Genomic DNA, 21240 nt, shown 5'->3' on the forward strand with positions numbered 1-21240 from the left:
GCCGGAAGTCACTGTCCGATCCCGGTTGGGTTGTATTCTTAGGGTAATTCTTGGACACCGCAATGTGGTGTATAGTTCCCGCTTACCGGTATTTGCCTCTGCCATGACTGTAGGAGAAGCTTGTATGTCTTCTGTTACTCATCAACTCGTCGGGTGCCAGACCTCACGCAGGCCCAATTGTAATTTTCTAGAAAGTCCAAACTGTGTCACCTTGAAGCGGCAGGCTTCTCCAAAAGGAGGCGAGAGCAGCGGAAAGAGATTGGTCTTTCCCGATAATGATGATACTGAGGGTAGTATTTTCTTGCTCGTTATTTCTCGTCCGTAGTGACACAATTGACCGTTGACCATGTGATCATATCCTTAGAGGTAGTATCACCGAGACCAGGGTTGTCCGGATTTGACTCTGCGAGTGTTGTAGATAGAAATGTTTTGTCCTCCAGTTAGCACCGCAGTATTCACTGTGGAAAAAAGGCCAATATAGGCTTGCAGATAAAATTTCAATTTCGACCGGCCTAACAGTTGCAATTTGGGCCATCTATAGATGTTTGTCGTGTTGCTTAATATATGACAATGGAATAAGACCGAGTCAGTGCGCAATTCCCCACCAAGTTGGATCTGACACTTCGCCAAATGAACCGAGTCGTCAATCGTCTGCTGATCTCTCTCCACAATATGCATGGAGGTCATACTGGGGTTTGGGGGAAGTCGGAATGAGAGAGCCTTTTTCCTGGGGATATCTTTTCCCTAATGAGTCCAAACCTTGGAAGTGCACTGACACTTGGCTAATTCCACAAGTCCAAGTACCAAGAATCCCGAGAAGAGTCTACACGAAGAACCAATACATGTCGCCGCACAGCCCGTTCTCACTTCTCATCTCACGTCTGACCAAGGGATAATCCCACCAATCCTTTCCCTCGGTGTCTTCCCCTCATTCCATGAATCAGCACCCCGCTGTGTGACCGTGAAGTTATTATATACGAAGTCTTTTATTTATGTATTGGGGGTCTGCTATATCTCGAGTTCTTCCTTTGTATCGCAAGGTTTGACATCTCATGTCATGCGCAAATAGCCAACTCGATTTGTTTTCCTCCGTAGATTCGTCTATCCATAACCATGCAGCCCTCAGATACCTTTGTGGGATCGATCGATCAAGGCACAACGAGCACCAGATTTTTGATCTTCAATCGCGAGGGCGACCCAGTAGCATCACATCAAGTCGAGTTCAGCCAAATCTACCCGAGCCCGGGGTAAGTCCCAGTCCAATCCAACAGCCAGACCAAAAGCCCACCCAGGATGCAAAATTAATCAAAATTAATCACTTCTAGTTGGCACGAACATGACCCTCTCGAGATCGTAACCTCAGTAGAGACCTGCATCGAAGAAGCCGTCCGGAACTTCGAAACACAAGGCCACACCCGAAGCAGCATCCAAAGCATCGGAATAACCAACCAGCGCGAAACAACCATAGTCTGGGACCACGAGACCGGCGAGCCCCTGTACAATGCCATTGTATGGACAGACACACGCTCGCAGGCGATCGTTGCAGAACTGAAACAGAAACCAGGGGCTGCGCAGCTCCAGACTCTCTGCGGTCTGCCGCTGTCAACCTACTCGTCGGCTACAAAGCTGCTCTGGATGTTGGCGCATGTCCCCAGAGTGAAGGATGCATTTGACCGCGGCACGCTGGCGTTTGGTACCGTCGATGCTTGGCTGGTATACCGTTTGAACGGTGGCGTGGCTGCCAACGTCTTTGTCTCGGATTCAACAAACGCTTCGCGGACCATGTTTGTGGACCTGGAGACGTTGCAGTATGATCAGACGCTTCTGGACTTTTTTGGGATTAGGGGGGAAGGTTCATTTGCCTAGGATTGTGCCCTCGTCTGATGCGACGGCGTATGGGGTTGTTGCTTCTGGGGCGTTGGCGCGCGTTCCGATTATGGGATGTCTGGGAGATCAGTCTGCGGCGTTGGTTGGACAGAAAGGGTTCTCGCCTGGAATGGCGAAGAACACTTACGGCACTGGATGCTTTCTTTTGTACAATGTTGGTGACAAGCCCGTGTTCTCGACACATGGATTACTGGCTACGGTGGCTTACCACTTTGGCGGGAAGCCTATCTATGCGCTTGAGGGAAGCATTGCTGTTGCTGGGTCTGGAATCAAATTCTTGCAGAATAACTTGAATTTCTTCCAGGAGTCTAAGGAGGTCAATGAACTTGCCTACTCGGTGGAAGACAATGGTGGATGTGTGTTTGTCACTGCCTTCAGTGGACTTTTCGCACCTTATTGGATTGATGACGCGAAAGGAACAATCTGTGAGTTTCTCATTACCTGACTGTTATACTCTATCTGACAGTGTGCAGTTGGGATCACCCAATACACCCAAAAGGGCCATATCGCACGTGCCACTCTAGAGGCAACCTGCTTCCAAACTAAAGCCATCCTAGATGCAATGGAGAAAGACAGCGGCCATACACTCTCCGAACTGGCTGTAGACAGGGGTATGAGCAACTCAGACTTGGCAATGCAGGTAAGAATCTATCGGCGCCTTCTTACCTTATACCTTGATGAAGTTTGAACAAGAATTGATCTCATCTCGAATATAGACTCAAGCAGACCTGATATCTATCCCTGTGTACCGCCCCAAGATGCGTGAAACTACAGCTCTCGGCGCAGCAATTGCAGCAGGCCTTGCTGTTGGACTGTGGCACAACTTTGCCGAACTACGCGATATCAATCGTTCTGGTGGTGTGGTCTTCGAGCCCCAAGTCCCGCGACAAGAGAGTGCTGTTAAATTCGGACAATGGGAAAAGGCTGTGCAGATGAGTAGAGGCTGGGTGGAATCTAAGAACACAGAGCAAAAAGAAGTCGCTAGTCCCAAAAACGGCACATATGCACCGGCGAAGGATCCTGGTCTACCTCCGTCTAAAGGATTACCGATCTCGGATACTTCTTTGATCTCAGATGTGGTTAAGAGCTCAACATACATTGCAGCTGTCAAAGAGAGAGCTCATGTCTCAGTCAAGGAGATCGAAGCCACATACCCACCTGTACGGATGGGCGGTGTGCTATGTGATTTGGATGATGCAGATGAAGAGGATTTGTTCATGGAGTTGCGGAAAGTGGAGATTTTGCAAAGACTTAGGAAGCTACGGAAGCGACAGTCAAACTCCTACTAATTGTATTCTTATTTCTCAAGATGACTTGTACAGAAAGGTATTACACTAGAGTTTCTACTTCATAACCTCCCCAGAACTAGGCCTGATTTGGGCAAAAAGACTGCAACGACGGCTACATGATTCGAAGGCGCCCGCGAGCGGAATTGATTTCAAGCTGATGGAATTGTTAGTGGATATAGACTTATTTTTAAGTAGTGAACATAATCGTCTTAGACCACTCGGGGAAACCCCCAATTGGCCCTAATTTTCCAGATAATAGGCATATGAGGAAAACACCTATATGCTCACCTAAAATTCCACAAGGAGGTACCTAGGTATACACTAATAAGAGAATAGAGTTAAATATAATGCCTCCAAACTGATCTAGATCAACACTGACAGATACTAAAGACTGGAATATTTCTATTTCAATACTTATGTGAGTAGCTCATGGAGGACCTGTATTTGTTCCTTTACTCTAAAGTAAGCCGACTGACTACTGAGAAGGAGAAGGCAAGAAGGAACTAAGAAGAATGACCACCTCAATGTATGTTCAAATCTTGAAATCAAGCATTCTTTATCAATTCTTTTCGCGCATGAATCATGCAGCCGTCGTTAAATTTTTGCTTGGTACATACACCCTTAATCTAAGTGACAAGGCGCAAGGCACAAGGGGTGGATTTCCCGATATGGTTCTGCCAAGTGCCAAGTACACTAACCCCAATCGGTTAACGCCCAAACGCAAATTTTCCCTTTTGTTAGGGTTCACATAGAATTTAGCTATCTACCTAGGTAGGTAATAATATAGGTAATAACTTATACTATATCAAATATCTTAAACATAATATACAATATGTAGGTAGAGTAAGGTAGTTAGATATGGTGAAGAACAGGTCTGCCTTTTCTAGTTTATTCCTATCTTCTTAGTCTATAGATGTCTCGCCACACTAGGCTAATGAAGCAAAAATTTTACGACGGCTGCATGATTCGAACATGCGCCCGCGAACGGAATTGATTAAGAATGCTTGATTTCAAGGCGGTTCTAGTCAATCGCCTTAGACCACTCGGCCAAACCGCCGTATTTGATGGTATCGGTGTCCAAAAAGTGCAACATTAAGAGAAAAGGATCCTACCATGGATCTTCTTTCGTTTAGGTGTTCTGAATGAAGTCGTAAGACGAATAAAATCGTGTCGGCGGTTGCCGGGACTAGTAATGGCTGACAATGACTTGCTATTGTTGGAAGGCATTCTTCCTATACACGTAGTTATGTCAGGATTTGGAATTGATGGAGTCTGTGTCCACAGATCTACAAAGAGAAGAAAGAGGTGATTAACAGAAGAATCAATAGAATATATGCTGATGATGGTCTCTATCTGCTGCCATGGAGCCTATCTAAATAGCTTCATTGGACAAAGGAAACAAAGGCACAAACCCTGGGAAGATCCAGCAAAAAGCAAAGTAAATTCTACCACAAACTGCATGAATGCATCAAAATTTATAATGGAACGTTATTGTAGGTAGGGCTTTTAGTATTTCTTTTTATGGAGGGTATAATTCCGCTTAGATCTACCTATCGGATACTAAGAATGCAAGAATATGAATTCTACCTTGTTCCAGAAGCTAAAAGCAGGGCATAAATTCATGTACTGAAGATATCATACCATACAGTAGTTCAAAGAATCAACCATACCTCAAGTAACTCTTGCCTTAGCGCCACTGCGCACAGCCTCTTCACCCTCCTTGAGGAAAACACAATTCAACTCGGAGCCAGGACTAAGAGTAACTTCAAACCGAAGCACCGGATCTTCAACTTTGTCTTTCCCACCAACCGGCAGCGCAATAATGCGTTCATAAACCTGCAAAATCCGAATAACCGTGTACCCCATCTCAATAATAGCAAATTGCTGCCCAATACAAATCCGCGGTCCACCATTAAACGGAACGAAATGCCACGGTCTGGGCTGCCAGCCGGAAACCCACCTCTCAGGAATCCATTTCCCAGGATCGAAGTAGTTCTTCGATCCAGGGCCGTCATACAGATCAGGATCCCGCTGCATCAACATCGTCGAGTAGACAACCCGCGAGTTTGCACGCACACCCACAGGCGCTAGCCCATCCGGCCCACCGCCACGTGGAAGCGTCGTATCGTGCAAAGAATAGCGTACGTTGAAGGGTACGACTGGATACAAACGCATCGTCTCGTGCAACACTGCGTTGAGATACTTCATCTCCTTGAGATCGGTGTAGCTGGGTTTCTGGGCGTTGGCGCCGACGCCAAGTCTATTGCGGATCTCGTCGCGCAGCTTGGCGACAACTTCTGGGTGCCGCGACAGCTCGAAGAGGCAGAATGATAGTGTGGCGGCTGTTGTGTCGCGGCCTGCGAGGAGGACGGCGACAAGTTGGTCGCGGAGGACGCGGGGATCACGGGTAAAGCTCGCTAGGGCATCGAGGAAGGTCTCGTGCTTTGAGAGCTTCTCATTGAGTTCGTCGGGTGAGTGGGCGAGGACGGTTTGGATGTATGGCTGGATGAACTCGTCCATGATCTTGAGGTTCTTGCGGAATTCGGTGCGTGACATGAAGTAGCTAAAGACTCTGTTTTAGGGTTTAATGTTAGATTAGGTTCTGGGAACTTCGATGAAAGGTTGTGCTTGCGTCGCACAGGGTCGAGTCTCATCACTCACCCGAAACGGAAGTACTCCGCTTGCCGCTGTTGCACACATCTAAACGCTTCAGCGAAGCGTGTTGCCGGGTTATCAAGACTGTCTGTGCCCTGGCCGAGCAGGTAGTCCGTTGCTGCATCGAGGGTATACCGGAAGAAGAGTGATCCGACATCCACTACCTTGCTGCTGCTGGGTGAGTCGCTGCCGCCAAGAAGCGGGATGAGTTTCTGAACATGCTTCTCGAAGATTTCTGTGTCGACAATACGGTCACGCACGAACATGGGACGGATGAGCTGGCGGGAGCGAGACCATAGTTCGCCGTCTGTGGTAAAGATGCTGTCGCCAAGGAACTCCTTCCACTCCTGGTGAAAGGTTTCACCCTTACCGTAGTCGGCGAACTGACCGGTGAGGAGTGCCTTGATATTTTCTGGGTCCTTGGTGATGACCATACGGGTGGAAATGCCAGCGTCCACTTCGGCTGTCTTCACATTTGTTAGGCCGCCTGCTTGGCCGACTTTTGCATCCCAGAACTCTATATCGCGGTTCACTTGATTGGCTTGGTAACCTTGGAAAATGAAATCGAGAGCATATGGGAGCCGGAACCCAATTTTGGGAGCTCTGACACCGAGACGGGCGATTTGTGCTGAAGCTTGGAACTTCCGGAATACGCAGAATGCAACTAATAGTCCTAGAAGCCATACTGAGGCCCGACTGAATGTCGCCCGGCCAGGAGGTCTTCAATCATAGCGCCGTTAGACTATACCAAGGTGGGTTTAGTCTGGCTTCTGCCTTGGAGGGCGCGTTCAGAATAAGAGAAAAAGGACTGGTATGTTGCATAACATACGGCAGGGAAGGCTAGTTATGAAGACGAACTTGTCAACAGTATGAACCATACGGGTTGCAGCGTTTATCAATCCGGGGACACAACCACACTAGTTTTCAGAGAATACCTCTGAACATTTAGTATCCAATGATGTGTGTTCCCCATGCCCCAAATAGGTGTAGAGTATGGCCTAAAGGAGGCGTGCTTGCGAACCCCGCATTATGTGACTTCATCCTTTGTTCATTGATCCCTCCCATAGATTTGATATTGCAATATGGGGCTGGCCTAGGCACAGATCCCCACAGCGTTCAGTTGTGGTCTCGGTTTCACACCGTACAATTATTGTGGGGACACCGACGATCTGGGGAAGATGCCCTATGGTGAAGACATGACACCTCGGCAGACAGGGGTTGATGGCATATGATTCCGAGCGGGGAGATCGACAGCGCTTTGTAGATAGGTGGCCTGCAGCCACATAAACGTCCCTGTGCCGCTAAACTAGTTATGCGTACATGTTTTTTTATGACGGCCCGAAGCAGTATATTATGCCTGATATTTCAGGTACAATACTTCAGTGCCTCAGGCTACGGAACTAAAAGCCTTGAGACAATTGCTATTCCTTTCTCAGACGTCACTTGACCGTGGGTTCTTTGTCTGGATACTCTCTTTGTATTAGCACCCATTTAGCCCCATTCACAACCACCAACTCAATAGCTTGGTGGCGGGAACAATAGCCATTGTGAATATATAAACCCAAACTTCAGTAGTTGCAAGTTCCACTCCTTATGTCTTTCAACAAGTTCAGATTTATTATCTCTTTCATCTGACTATTAAAACACAGTTCAATCAAAGCAAGAGCTTCTCTTCATTGATACTACCAAAATCGACGTGGTTGTTTGCATTGTATGTACTGCCCCACCTCACCGCCGGCCAGCCACAGCCACGTGATCAAACATCCGTTTTGGTCGTCGGGTCTTTAGCTTCACTTCAATCTGCTTGCTAAAGTCTTGCTTTCTCTACCAGAACCTGTTACTGGTCTATAAAAACTCACTTCCAACCTCAACTGCTATTACCTACCGTTTTCATCGCATCTTCATTGTTAGTCGCGCCGATAAGATCCGAAACGCCTTTATCGGGTGGCGCAAGTTCTTTTATCAGCACTGCTCCCTCTTTGTGAATTTCTCACCAACCTTTCACTTGTCCCTGACTCTACAATCGCCTTCGCCATGCTGCCTCAAATCACTTTGGAAACGCCTCTTGCGCGAGCAGTCGCAAATGTCATCCAGCCGAAATTGGTGGAGATGGGTTGGAGTGATGGCCAAGAGTCACCACTAATCGAATACATCGTTCTCATGCTGGTCAACGGCAAGACCGAAGAGCAAATAGCCACTGAGCTTTCAAATGATTTCCTTGGCCTCCAGGAAGGTGACACTGCGGCCCTCGAGTTTTCACAATGGCTTTTCACTCAAGTCGAGTTGCTCAACCAACAAATCAACGGGGCTGCTCCAGCCTCGACCGACACCACCATGGGCCAGTTGAACCCTTCGGCCATGGAATTCGACAACTCAGCTCAAACGACGTCCAATCCGTTCGGAGAGGCCAACGGCCAGGATGCCGAGATGGCGGAGGCCGGAAACGAGATGTAGGTTTTACCATGCCTTTCTGCTAATGTCTATAACATGCTGACAGTGCTCCTCAATAGCCCCACAGGACCGAAAGCGATGCGCAACGGCAGAGGCGGCAAGGGAAGAATGTTGAACCAAATCAATCGAAACCTAGACCGTGGCTCGGATGCAGCTCTACACCGTGTGCGGGGACAAAGAAACGGGCGCATCGGTCACAACGGCCGGGGTCAAATGAGAGGCGGACAACAAAATGGTCGCGGTGGCCGTGCCATGGGAATGCAAGGCAACTCCATGATGCAGATGACCCCCGAAAACCAGATGCAGCTTATGTCGATGTTGGAAGAACAAGCTCGCATGATGTCTCAATTCATGCCTGGCTTCATGCCACCCGCTGTCAACCCCGCTTTCCAAACTGGTTCCCAGAATGGCCCTCAGGGTCGTTCGCTCTTCAATCGGGTCGAGCGAGGTGGCCAGCGTGGAGGAAAGCGCGGATACAACAAGCCGAGAGCGGCAGAAGGAGCAGATGTGGACATGGACAGCACAACGGGTGGTGAACAAGATGAAAGCAACCCCGACACTGTGTGTCGCTTCAACCAACGATGCTCGCGGCAGGATTGCCCGTTTGCCCATCAATCACCTGCCGCCCCCGAAGGTACTTCAATCGATCCTTCCGATACTTGCTCATTCGGTGCAGCTTGCAAGAACAAGAAATGCACCGGGCGCCACCCTTCACCAGCAGTGCGATCCGCTCACCAGGCAGAGGCCATGTGTCGGTTCTTCCCTCACTGTACCAATCCCACCTGTCCCTTCAAGCACCCGAGTATGCCAGTCTGCCGCAATGGAGCCGACTGCAAGATCGAAGGATGCAAGTTTACACATGTCGAGACCGCCTGCAAGTTCAATCCCTGCCTGAACCCCAAGTGCCCCTATAAGCACACCGAGGGCCAGCGCGGTGCTTACACCGACAAGGTGTGGACTCCGCGCTCTGGAGAGCATGTCAGCGAGCGCAAGTTTGTTACGGATGTGGATGGACCGCAAGAGTTAATCAAACCGGAGACCGAGGAGAACACTCAGAGCCAAAGCCAGGAGCTGACTGCGTGACTCCGCCTGACATGACTGACAATGAAGAAAAATCGAAAAAAACACACATCCCACAACAGTCTGTTTCTGAAGCGAAGAATACTATGTACAATCCGATCTTGATCAATGAACGAGGAATGGCTGGAGGGAATGGCGTTGATACTCTTTATGCATTTGCTTTTGTTTCAGATACTATTATCTGGTCTGTTCATAGATTCCCCCGTTGATCTTCAAAAGAATAATACCGAAGCGAAGATGAATTCGCGAATGTCTCATGAACCAACTGTGCAAGCGTAGGATTGTAGGCAGACCAGCCCTCCAGGCTCCCCGCGTAGCTTAAGTAAGGACGGAAGCTCCCGAGGACCTTCGGGTTTAGCATTAATTATCCCACCACCAAACATTGCTCAGATCAGCAGAGATGTTGCTACCATGTGTCTCTAGAGCAGTAAGACCAAGACGAACGCAATTGATTCATCTCGATCAGAAACGCGCATACACTGCCGCCGTTCTTGGTGGTGGCATCACTGGACTCACAGCCGCCTGGCAACTCGCGCAAGACCCTACATGCAAACATGTCAACGTGTTCGAGAAAACGGACCGGCTCGGTGGTTGGATCAATTCTGAAACAGTTCCTGTTGATGGTGGCAATGTCATGTTTGAGTATGGACCGCGGACCTTAAAGAGCTCGCTGCCAGGATCACTCCCTCTGCTTTACCTGGTGAGTATTGCTCGTGTGCGCATACTCGGAATCGAAAAGCTTTCATATGCTGACCCTATTAAAAGGCTACAAATCTAGGCTTGTACGACGACCTCATTGTTACCCCAAAGACGAGCCCCGCGGCCCGAAATCGTTACATTTACTACCCGGACCGTCTCGTTCGCATGCCGGCGCCAAAGCCTGAACTCTCGTTTGGGGAGAACTTGCAAATATTTATGGATACTATGCAAGAGCCGCTATTTAACAAATTTCTTTCGGGGTTAGCGAAGGATGTCTTCACTCCGCCCGGCACCCAACCGAATGGGCGAAGGATGAATCTGTTGCCGACTTCATCAGACGTCGTTTTGGCCCCAATGTTGCAGATAATCTAGTCTCCGCTGTGTACCATGGAATTTATGCTGGTGATATCGATCGATTGAGTGCCCAAGCACTGTTGGGTGGCCTCCGCAACCTTGAGGGAGGCATTGGGGGCATCGGTGGGTTGGTTTCTGGTGGAGTTACGGCATCCCTTATCTCCAGGTCAATCTCTAAAACGAGGACTCGGAATATGGATGATTTCATGGCCATAGACGCCATGCCTGCAGGCCCCGAATTAGTGCGCCGTCAGCATGATTTAGAAGTCCTCGCGGCCGGAGCTAGTACTTTCACCTTTAAGAGGGGAGTTGCCCAGCTTATTCAAGCACTGATTGCTTCATTGAAAGCATCCGGCAAAGTCGACTTCCGAATGAACACGGAGATCAAAGCTTTGAGTGGATGGGCAGAGTCTACTGCTGGCCTTGCTGTATGTGAATTATTCCGCACTGCCATGCTATGTCCCTGAACTCCCTGGGCCCTGAGATTGATGCTGACTGTCAATAGATGGAATATTGGTCACCCAAGCACAATCAAATCAAGACATTTGATTATCGATATGTCATCTCCACTATCCCTCCAGTTTCACTTGCAAACATCATGCGCAAACCCGAACAGTCACCTGCCGAGGGAAGCCTGTCGGCTTAGCCCCATCTCTATTACGCAAACAGAACTACGCCGTGACGGTAATGGTCGTTAATCTCTATTACCCAAATCCCAACCTTCTACCCGTGGAGGATGGCTTCGGATACCTCATACCGCGTTCGATCCCCTACAAGCAGAACCCAGAATGTGGACTTGGTGTCATCTTCGCCTCGTCCTCTAGTGTAGGGAACGGAACGGACCCTTCATCATCTGAAGTTAGCCAAGATTCTGCACCTGGAACGAAACTCACCGTCATGCTAGGTGGACATTACTGGGATGGTTTCGAAGAGTATCCAGACCACGACACTGCAGTGAATATGGCCCGCGACATGCTCAAGAGGCACATGAATATCACCGATACTCCAACTGTCGCACGGAGTCGTCTCCAGAAGGATGCTATTCCTCAGTACACAGTCGGCCATCTGGACCGTATGTATGAGCTCTCGCACACAGTTCGCAATGAGTACAGCAAGCGGCTTATTCTCGCGGGAAACTGGTATAACGGCGTAGGTGTGGGCGACTGTGTCAAACAGGGTATCCTATCTGCCACCTACGGTATTGGAAGAATCCCGCTCAATGATGAGCCTAGTCCGTGGCGCCCATGGACTTCCTTTGATTATAAGCGTTGGAACCTCCGGGGTGGCATTGTGACGTCTCCTGTTCGTCTTGTTGACTCCGAAATCTGATACCGTGTGACTGGATCATGTGGTCTTGCTACTTGTGCTTGGGGATGTACACAACATCAAGGTCTAAGCCATGTATAGTAAATGTATCATTGTAATATATATTTTTCTTGTTGAAAGTTGGAAATCGACGGCATTAGCCGGATATCAAATGTTTCAGATGTTCACTTTCTAATGTCTAATCCAATTCCAGCCCATGTTCGGTCAACAGAATGTTGGATTTAATCCATTTATGAAGTCTGTTACTCTCCTCAGTTCTCAGATCTCAATTCAGGATCAAGGGCGGGGAGCACCCAGACTCCGATTGAAGGAATCGGATAGATGTGACAGCAGCCTGAACCCCTCGCAGTCGAAGCGATGTGGGTGACTGGAAGGCTGGAACCGATTGGTGGCAATCTATCCTGCCATGAAGGAAATATATCTCACATCCCACTTCCCATCACTTGTCACAATGATGTAGGATAGTCTGATAGCCCCCAACGGACGTCCCAGGGTGGTTGCAGGTAGCCCTGGTGATGATTATATGCATATGGGCATATACTCAACACATGGACATGGGTGTATTGAATCTGATCTTACCCCGCGTTTAAGGTTCAAAAAGGCATTCAAGGAATCTCATTGCTTTCACCATTCTTCTTATCACCATTGGAATCAAAGCCCAACACATCCAGCTGCCGCACAAGTTCCTGAATCTTGATGACCTTCTCCAACTGCTCGGGCAACAGGGCCTCTCCCTGCTGCTTCTTGTCGCGAAGATCCCGCGCCTGGCGGAGTTTCTTCTTCAGACTGCGGGCTTTCTTCTCCTTCTCTGCCTCGAGGTCAACCGGCTCTTCAGCAGGCTTTTCTTCCTTAGGTGCGGGTGCGGGGACCCGCCAGTTGTTTGACTCTGCGCCCTTGCCCTCAGCGGTGGGGCCGGCTTCGTCGGTTTCCTTCGCATTTCGCTTGGCTTCGCGGCGTTTGGCGTTCTTGTTGCTGGCGGCAGTGGTGGGGGTAATTGTAGATTTCGCTGCGACCTTGGTCTTGTCCTCTTCGCTACTCAAGGTTTCCGCACCGGGCACCCCGCCTTTTCCGCGGTTCTTCCATGCAGCCGCAGCCCGGTTCTTGTATAGTTCGACGTCCTCGGGAGGCTTGTAGCCAGGGCGCACGCGGATCTCCTTGCGCTTAGAACCGTCGGCACGGACTGAGGAGGGAATGTATCGTTCGCCGGTTTGGGCATTGGTGGTGATGCCGGACCTGGCGACGTTCGAGGCCATGGTGTGGTGTGGGGGGGTCAAATTTGGGTAATTAAATGGTAAGATGAGAAATATCTGATAGCAACTTGACAGAGTCAAGCTCCAAGGCAGAGAGCAATAGCTTTAAAGATCGGAAGAGAAAAAACAACGCGAACATTGAAAGTTGAGTGCGGAAGGCCGGAGGCTCGGCCAATCAGCGTACCGGCAATTCCCGCAGATTCAGCCTTCGCAACTTCAACCTCACAACTTCACCTCTCGTTGCCCCATCCTTCAGTCCAATCCTTTGATTTAGGTCGTGTGAAAACACCCCAATCCCTCACAATGGCTGGCGTATGTCTATACTCCCCCCCCCCAGATCCTCTATTTCCACTGCTACGTCCAGTACTGACTGACCTCTCGCATGACAGCTCGCAAACGTTATCTACTCGCATGTCTCCCCTTCCTAGGTCCTACGATCGCGATCGAAATTGTCCAATTGCAATCTAACCGAGGCACTATTCTCTGTGTTTAGGACCTTCATCCGCAAGAACACTGTTCTCCTGACCACTGCTTTTGCCGGCGCTTTCGCTTTTGAGCTGTGGGTTATATCGAATCTCCGAGCATGCTAGACATGTCGCACCCTTAATGCGGAAGACTGACCATGAAATGTCAAAACAGTGCCTTCGACATCACCTCCAACAAGGTCTGGGACAGCTGGAACCAGGGCGTATGTGAACCTCTTTCCCGATGGACCGTCTACAATACCCGAGGCTAGGACCCACGCTGACTATTTCTCTCTCACCCTACAGCGCCAATGGAAGGACATCAAGCACCGTTATATGGTTAAGGAGGAGGAGGACGACGAGTAAATGGACTTGCCGAAAGTGATGTTGGGTATACCCTACCGCGGGTAAAGGGGCATGGAAAAGCCAGCGAAGCTCATGCCTGTTGTTTCTCATCCCATATGTGGGCTTGTACGTGATAGATGGAAATCTGTATTTTGACTTGCAATCCTCCTGGTCCTCTGTATGGTTTATGCGTTTTACCGCCTTCGTATACATCAAAAACACAGAGTGTTCTTGCATATAAGGCCCCTAAGATAATCTTGGGACAAATAGATCAGATTATTAAATTTTCTCGTCGTCAAGTACACCTAGGAAGAGGCCCCATAAGCGGCTATATTTGTCTTTATAACTTCAAATGTTGAAACTGTGGCGCGTTTTCTGTAGGTGGTCAGGCCGTGGATGTGGCGTTTTACTGAGAGACCGGTTCCATCGATGTCATAGCGAAATATGTTACCTTCCGGTCTCTACAAACGATACCTATTTGATTTCTTGCTTTCCTTTTTTGTTCTTTTGGACCTTTGAGCTCCACGTTCGAATTTTAACCGCGTATGACTTCACCGTCTCTGTGCTGATCTGCTCGCCTGCATTGGTCCACCTTCACCCGTTGCTCTCACCTTCCCCCCACCACAAAGTATTAGTGTGTGAGCAACGTGAACTACATCTGAGAACCTTATCGACTCGATCCGTACCGATCTTTTGAACTCTCACTTGAAAATTTCTTTTCCGCCTGCATACCAGCGAAGAAACCACCTGCTTCGGACCATTACTACCTTGAGCGCATTGTCGCGACAACGGCGCTCCGTTCCATCACCCACTTGTGATAGCCCGAGCGGCCGCTACGATAGCCCGGCCACAACGACAAACCATGCTCATGCTCGGGGAATGTGAGAAGCTGCTCGGTGATGGTCTTCTCCGTTTGCCCAAAAAACACAATTTCCGCTATGGGCCCGCTGCCGAGAAGGACCTGCTAGAGCTTCTTTTCCGATCGCTTGTCGGACACAACACAGATCTACTACAACAGCTGTTCCCAGAAGGAACTCCGGCTGGGCCATGGAAACTGGCGGAGGCTCAAGGTGCCCGGGAAGGAGCTGAGTACAGCGAGGCAGCGAGGGGCAAGCGCTGCGGTCATATCTTCCGTGCTGGGGAAGCCACATACCGATGCGTGACCTGTGCCGCGGATGATACGTGCGTGTTGTGCAGTCGATGTTTCGACTCATCGGATCACACCGGACATCAATATCAGATTTCGCTTTCCTCCGGAAACTGTGGCTGCTGTGATTGTGGTGATGACGAGGCATGGCGCCTTCCGCTGTTTTGCGCAATCCATACCGATAGTGGTGATGCCAAGGGTAAACGGGCGCAGCGGCCATTGCCTTCTGAGCTTGTGGATTCAATCCGCTTGACTATATCCCGTGCACTCGACTACTTCTGCGATGTTATCTTTGCTCCCCGGAGCAATTGCGGCTGCCGAAGACCGTCGAGGGCATCAGGCAAGATGAGGAGGCCTCTCGGTTGCGTCCGGACTGGTACGGCGCTGGCGACGAAGAGGAAGAAGAGCCGGAATTTGCGGTAATGCTGTGGAACGATGAGAAACATACAATTCGCGATGTTTCTCATCAGGTTACCCGTGCTTGTCGCGAACGAGATAGCTTTGGCCTTGCGCGGGCTCATGAAACAAACGATATGGGCCGCAGTGTGATAAAGTATTCGAAGGACCTGAACAGACTCTTAGGTGTTTCGAAAATTATCGAGGAGATCAAGGTTACCGTCACGGTGCGCTCTGCCCGCGACACTTTCCGCGAGCAAATGTGCACAACGATAGTGGAGTGGTTGGCTGATATTGCCGGCTGTGAAATCCTCGAGGACAATGAGATTTTCAGACAAATCATCTGTGAGGAGATGCTTACGCCCTGGAAGAAGGGCAGCGGGGGATACAACGAAGATATTGGCATGAAGGGCATTGACGATCACCAGCGGACTGAGAACCTTCCAGGTCGTACGCTCATGATCAATTTGCCTAACCATGGTCAGGTCATCTTGACCGCTGACGAGGACGAGGACGACATGCTTGATGAAGATGGTATAGACGAAGATGAAGACGAAGACTACGTCGAGGCACACGATGCTGATGATGAAGATGACGACGAAATGGACATCGAACTCTCTCGTGACCAGGAAGAAGATGAAGATATGGTCTTGGCAGGTGCAGATGAGGAACTTGCTCTAGCAGAACGCATTCTCGCCGGACTGACGGGCACTCAGCCGCCACCTCCTCGACCGGCACCGGCTCAAACCGCAGAACGGCCCTCTGCCGAACGAGGCCCATCTGCATCTCAGAGTCCAGGTCCTGAATCCGCCCCTACTGGCTATATCCCCATTCCCAAGACTCCTGGTTCGCATCGGCAAAGGCCTTCCAACACAGACAGTCACTGGCAAGTTCGGCCGCCAATTCCCGGTCCAGGTGAAAAAGCACCTCCGTATGAAGACTTGTGGCAGCGTACTCGCCTAGACTGGATGGTGCTCTATGACTTGAGGTTGTGGAAGAAGACACGAACCGACTTGCGTGATCTCTACATTAGCACTGTTGTCAATGTTCCTCAGTTCAAGCGCATTATGGGTCTTCGTTTGTCTGCATTGTACACGGCTCTGGCCCAACTGTACCTCATCGCGGACCGAGAGCCTGACCACTCGATTGTCAACCTTTCATTGCAGCTTCTCACCACTCCTTCCATCACGGAAGAGATTGTCGTGCGAGGCAACTTCCTCACTAAAGTCATGTCTATCCTGTATACCTTCTTGACCACGAGACAAGTCGGTGAACCACAATCCGTCAACCCCAACGCCACGCTGGCATTTGATGCTGGCTCAGTTACAAACAGACGTCTCTACCACTTCTTCCTTGACCTGCGATACCTTCTCCAATCTGAGTATGTACAACACCGTGTGCGGACCGAGGAACAATATCTTCCTCAATTCCTTGACCTCGTCAAGCTGTCACAGGGCATTTGCCCTAATGTCCGCGCTGTTGGTGAACACGTTGAGTACGAGACGGATGCTTGGATCAGTGCGTCGATTCTCATGCGAGAGATCAACCGACTTTGCCGCCAATTCTGCGAGTCTTTCCGCAACCCTGAAATTGACAACGGTGGCAACCTGCTAAGGGCAATCGAGACCACCACTACTACTGCGATTATCCATTCAGCTGGAGTAGAACGCAAGCGGTTTGACCAGGCAGAAATAAAGGATGAAGTAAGATTCAAGCTGCTGCCACCTTTCGATTTCGAGGTAGGCGCTTCTGGCCAAGTCCCGTGTCATCGCGTAGTTGAATTCGTGGTGGAACGTGGATCTATCAGTTTCCACCACGCTCTTCACTACACGTTATCATGGCTTGTTGAGTGCGGAAGAGACATAAGCAGCGAGACTATGCGCGATGTTCTTTTTGCAGCTGCCAATGCGGCGAGGAGTGAGATCCATGCCGCTAAGAATGCAAACCCTAGTAGTATCGATGATGTCTTGCTTGCCCTTGGACCGGAGGACTTGCTCCTGGCCATGTTTGACTATCCACTTCGAGTTTGCGCTTGGCTGGCGCAAATGAAGGCTGGCATGTGGGTTCGCAATGGTCTCAGCCTTCGGCATCAAATGTCGCAGTACCGTGGAGTCTCTTCTCGTGACTTTGCCTACTACAGAGATATCTTCCTTCTCCAGACTGCCCTAGTTACTTGTGATCCTAGCAGAGTTCTTGCTTCCATTGCACACCGCTTTGGCATGGTCGACTGGATGGCCCGGAACTACATGCCCCGTCCTGGATACGAAGACGCCCAGATCGTGGATGTGGCAGAGGAATTTGTTCATCTACTGGTGATCCTCCTGACTGACCGAACATCCCTGACTGCCATCGATGATAGCGCTCATCTCACCCGCGAAAACATCAAACGTGACGTCGCTCATGTCTTGTGCTTCAAGCCGCTGTCTTTCTCTGACCTTTCGACCCGCCTCAGCGACAAGCTTCTGGACTCGGACATGTTCCAAGATGTGTTGGAAGATGTCGCCAACTTCCGCCCACCCGAGGGCTTGAGTGATTCTGGTACTTTCGAATTGAAGCCTGAACATCTCGATCTTATTGATCCATACAGCGCACACTATACAAAGAACCAAAGAGACGAAGCAGAAAATATCTACAGGAATGGATGGCGAAAAAGACAGGCAAGAATGCCTCTGACGTTGTTTTTGAGCCAAAACTTCGACCCATTAGCTCCGGCGTGTTCTCCGATCTCCCTCGGTTTGCCGGAACGATGCTGTTTGCACAAATTGTTCACCAATGTTTGGAATACGTTATTTCATCAAAAGAGTGTACACCAGCTATCCCACCGACCCGTGTTGAGACTTTCCTTCAAGTGATTCTGCATCTTATCCTTGCAGCAGTGTTAGAAGATGATTCTGAGGAAACTGATATGGTAGAAGAGCATTCCAATTCTTTCAACTGGAATGCTTTGTCAAAGACTCGAGAGATCAAGGCTGGCCATTTGACTATTGTTGGTTTATTGGAGAGAATTTCCGTCACGACTGAATTCGCTGCATCTGGCCCTAAAATCCGACACATACTCAAACGTCTGTGGCAAAAGCGCCCTCGCACGTATTCATCGGCAACTGCGTCTCTCAAATTCCCCTTTGACCGAATTGACACCAACTCTCCTGCAATTGATGCGGATAATGACAAGGAGATCAGGAAGAAGCAAGCATTGGAGAGGCAAGCCAAGGTGATGGCGCAGTTCCAGCAACAGCAGCAACAATTCCTGGACACACAGGGTAACATCGATTGGGGCGAAGAAGATTTCAGCGATCTCGAGTCCGATACAGACGCCACCCCAGAGAAGAAGCTATGGAAGTACCCTAGCGGAACATGTATCTTGTGCCAGGAAGAGACCAGCGATTCGAGGCTCTACGGTACCTTTGCCTTGGTTCATGAAAGCACAATTCTGCGACAGACGGATATTAGGGACTCCGATAGAATTCGTGAGGTGCTCAGAACGCCCACAAGTCTGGACAGGTCCGCCGAAGAATTGCGACCATTTGGTGTATCCGGAGAGAACCATACCACCATCAAGCGTCTCGACTCTTCTGGTGGTGAAGTTATTAGCGAAAAGATTGGACTGAGTAAAGGTTTCAACGCAAAGAGTACTCTTCCTGGGCCTGTGACTACTGGCTGTGGACACATAATGCATTACTCCTGTTTTGAGCAGTACTTTGCGGCGACACTGCGGCGACACTCTCAGCAGGTTGCACGTCACCATCCCGAGAACACCGATCTCAAGGAGTTTGTCTGTCCTCTCTGCAAGGCTCTTGGAAATGCGTTCCTCCCCATCACCTGGAAGGGCAAGGAAGAGTCTCCACTTGTCCCGCTCAGCCCCTCTGAATCATTCGACCAGTGGATTCAATCGGGCCTCAAGCACGCCTTGAATCAGCAGCAAAACTTTCCAGTCCTTATGGAGAAGGGAAAGGCCTATTCTCAACCGTATACCGACATCTTTATCGACTACTTGTCTAAGACCCTGGTCCCTCCGCTTTCCAGTAATATTGACCAACTGAGAGCCCCCTTTTTCCCAGCAACTGCCCCTGCACAATACATCACGCCAGCGCGCATGCCTATGCCCGGTGTTTTCCCTCCCACCGAAGACCTCTCGCCTTCCAGCCCACTTCAGCAGGTGTCGAGTCCCTTGGACAGCCCTGTGTCCGAACTGCTTCAGAGCTACAGGCGGCTCAAGAGCACACTCACGGCGAACCATATCAATTCGATGTTCAACAACACTTCTGAGGCGAATGGCAATGAAGATCTTGTACATACCGATTCTCTAATTCGCAGTTTTGGTTTCAGCATTGCTGCAGTCGAGATCGCGCAGCGTGGTGTCCAATCAGAGCCTGGCTCGACTTTGCTCGACACAATTCCTTTGCTGACGCTTACCCATCTGCGCGTTCTATCAGAGACGGTCTTGACATATGCTGCTGTTGGGTGTCTTCACACGACGGGTCCATCAAAAAGCAGTCCAACCAATGAGTTCCAGGAGATGCATCGTCAAAAGATCTGCCAGCTACTTGTCGGGCACCCTTGTTTGAGTGGCACAGCTTTGCTCAATGATGTCCGTAACATTGAGCCTCTGCTCGCCGTGGATACCTTTGTGTTCTTCGCAGAGTCATCGTTGTCCCTGCTTCCAGTCCTTAATATTGATATCAGACATCTTGTCCGGATATGCTTCGTGGCTGAGATTGTTAAGGTCGCTGTCACTTTCATCCTTTGGCCGCTGGGTTTGAAAGAGGAACTCGCCACCCACCCCGAGGACCATACTATGGCCGCTGATGTATCTGAAGAGCAATTCGGAGTGACCAAGCAGTTCTTCGACTCGATCGTTGCTGAACTGAAGGCGAACTCGGTTGGCCGTGCTGAGGGTTCCTCCTTCCCCGCTGAGAGTGGTTATGTCAAAGATGGAGAGGAAACTGCCACCCCAAGTATCATTACTGCCGTGCGGCGACTTGTTACAAGCTATGGATTAGCATTCCTGCGCAAGGCAGTTATCCTTCTTCATGTTCAACACGGCGTCGAGTTCCCTAACACAGGATTCGCCGATGTGGAGTCCTCTGAGCTTGAGCGCCTAACCAAAGCACTTCAACTACCTTCTCTTGATGAGATTCTCATGTCTGTCAAGCCCGCACGAAAGACGAACAGCCCCTTCGACGCAGTCATTTCAGGATGGATCTTCCACTGGAATGCCTCGCGCTCAGGCATCCGCTTCGAAGACCACCGTCTCTGGCCCAGTCTGTCGCACCCTGCTATCTTCGAGCTGGTTGGCCTGCCCAAGTACTTCGATAGCCTTATTGAAGAGGCAAACCGTCGCCGTTGCCCCAATTCGAAGAAGGAGCTCACTGACCCCAGTATCTGTTTATTCTGCGGAGAGATATTCTGCTCACAGGCAGTCTGCTGCATGACAAACAAGCTTGGCGGCTGCAACCAACATCGTCAAAAGTCATTATACCCTCCCACTCCTTGCAAGTACTCTCCAGCTAACCAGTTTTCCATAATAGATGCGGCAAAAACATCGGTCTGTTCGTCAATATTCGCAAATGCACGGTCCTCTATCTGCACAACACGAACGGATCATGGCATTACGCGCCCTACCTCGACCGTCACGGCGAAGTCGACCCCGGTCTCCGTCGCAACCGCCAGCTTATCCTCAATCAAAAGCGGTACGACCGGCTACTACGCGATGTTTGGTTGTCACACTCGATCCCTGCAACTATCAGCCGCAAGCTGGAGTCCGAGATGAACAACGGGGGCTGGGAGACTATCTAAAGAACAATAAAAATGGGGTTTCTTTTGCGCTTTTTGACGTGCGTGCGCTTAGATTTCTTACTTTTGAATCTTCGATGGCGAATTGGAAACGATCCTGATTG

At 49.9% G+C, this 21240-nt stretch overlaps 8 protein-coding genes across 8 annotated transcripts; 6 read left to right on the forward strand and 2 right to left on the reverse strand.

Moving 5' to 3' along the window:
* Nucleotides 1-1113: 1113 nt before the first annotated feature.
* Nucleotides 1114-3176, forward strand: N7519_003647 (glycerol kinase; the record flags this gene model as incomplete). Its single annotated transcript, XM_057290425.1, has 5 exons — nucleotides 1114-1247; nucleotides 1326-1808; nucleotides 1867-2312; nucleotides 2361-2527; nucleotides 2604-3176. 5 exons carry the CDS (start codon nucleotides 1114-1116, stop codon nucleotides 3174-3176), a joined length of 1803 nt encoding a protein of 600 aa, XP_057151627.1.
* A 1671-nt stretch (nucleotides 3177-4847) lies between these two features.
* Nucleotides 4848-6709, reverse strand: N7519_003648 (cytochrome P450; the record flags this gene model as incomplete). Its single annotated transcript, XM_057290426.1, has 3 exons — nucleotides 4848-5748; nucleotides 5838-6551; nucleotides 6690-6709. The coding sequence occupies 3 exons, from the start codon at nucleotides 6707-6709 to the stop codon at nucleotides 4848-4850; spliced, it is 1635 nt and encodes a 544-aa protein (XP_057151628.1).
* A 1156-nt stretch (nucleotides 6710-7865) lies between these two features.
* Nucleotides 7866-9365, forward strand: N7519_003649 (mRNA-binding protein NAB2; the record flags this gene model as incomplete). The annotated part of the gene is made up of 2 exons (XM_057290427.1): nucleotides 7866-8281; nucleotides 8342-9365. 2 exons carry the CDS (start codon nucleotides 7866-7868, stop codon nucleotides 9363-9365), a joined length of 1440 nt encoding a protein of 479 aa, XP_057151629.1.
* Nucleotides 9366-9762: 397 nt separating this feature from the next.
* On the forward strand, nucleotides 9763-11061 carry N7519_003650 (protoporphyrinogen/coproporphyrinogen oxidase; the record flags this gene model as incomplete). Its single annotated transcript, XM_057290428.1, has 4 exons — nucleotides 9763-10062; nucleotides 10128-10252; nucleotides 10327-10843; nucleotides 10921-11061. 4 exons carry the CDS (start codon nucleotides 9763-9765, stop codon nucleotides 11059-11061), a joined length of 1083 nt encoding a protein of 360 aa, XP_057151630.1.
* Nucleotides 11062-11102: 41 nt separating this feature from the next.
* Nucleotides 11103-11744, forward strand: N7519_003651 (Amine oxidase; the record flags this gene model as incomplete). The annotated part of the gene is made up of 1 exon (XM_057290429.1): nucleotides 11103-11744. The coding sequence occupies one exon, from the start codon at nucleotides 11103-11105 to the stop codon at nucleotides 11742-11744; it is 642 nt and encodes a 213-aa protein (XP_057151631.1).
* Nucleotides 11745-12346: 602 nt separating this feature from the next.
* Nucleotides 12347-12994, reverse strand: N7519_003652 (putative RNA binding protein Pym; the record flags this gene model as incomplete). The annotated part of the gene is made up of 1 exon (XM_057290430.1): nucleotides 12347-12994. The coding sequence occupies one exon, from the start codon at nucleotides 12992-12994 to the stop codon at nucleotides 12347-12349; it is 648 nt and encodes a 215-aa protein (XP_057151632.1).
* Nucleotides 12995-13294: 300 nt separating this feature from the next.
* Nucleotides 13295-13821, forward strand: N7519_003653 (cytochrome b-c1 complex subunit 9; the record flags this gene model as incomplete). Its single annotated transcript, XM_057290431.1, has 5 exons — nucleotides 13295-13303; nucleotides 13381-13400; nucleotides 13485-13550; nucleotides 13631-13679; nucleotides 13762-13821. 5 exons carry the CDS (start codon nucleotides 13295-13297, stop codon nucleotides 13819-13821), a joined length of 204 nt encoding a protein of 67 aa, XP_057151633.1.
* Nucleotides 13822-14662: 841 nt separating this feature from the next.
* N7519_003654 (putative ubiquitin-protein ligase E3 component (UBR1)) lies at nucleotides 14663-21139 on the forward strand (the record flags this gene model as incomplete). Its single annotated transcript, XM_057290432.1, has 4 exons — nucleotides 14663-15232; nucleotides 15253-18020; nucleotides 18050-20812; nucleotides 20872-21139. The coding sequence occupies 4 exons, from the start codon at nucleotides 14663-14665 to the stop codon at nucleotides 21137-21139; spliced, it is 6369 nt and encodes a 2122-aa protein (XP_057151634.1).
* Between the last annotated feature and the right edge of the window lie 101 nt (nucleotides 21140-21240).

Source organism: Penicillium mononematosum, assembly GCF_028829835.1.
Source record: "Penicillium mononematosum strain IBT 11891 chromosome Unknown utg000002l:1.0-8112719.0:1.0-8118358.0, whole genome shotgun sequence".
In the NCBI taxonomy this organism is placed as follows: domain Eukaryota; kingdom Fungi; phylum Ascomycota; class Eurotiomycetes; order Eurotiales; family Aspergillaceae; genus Penicillium; species Penicillium mononematosum.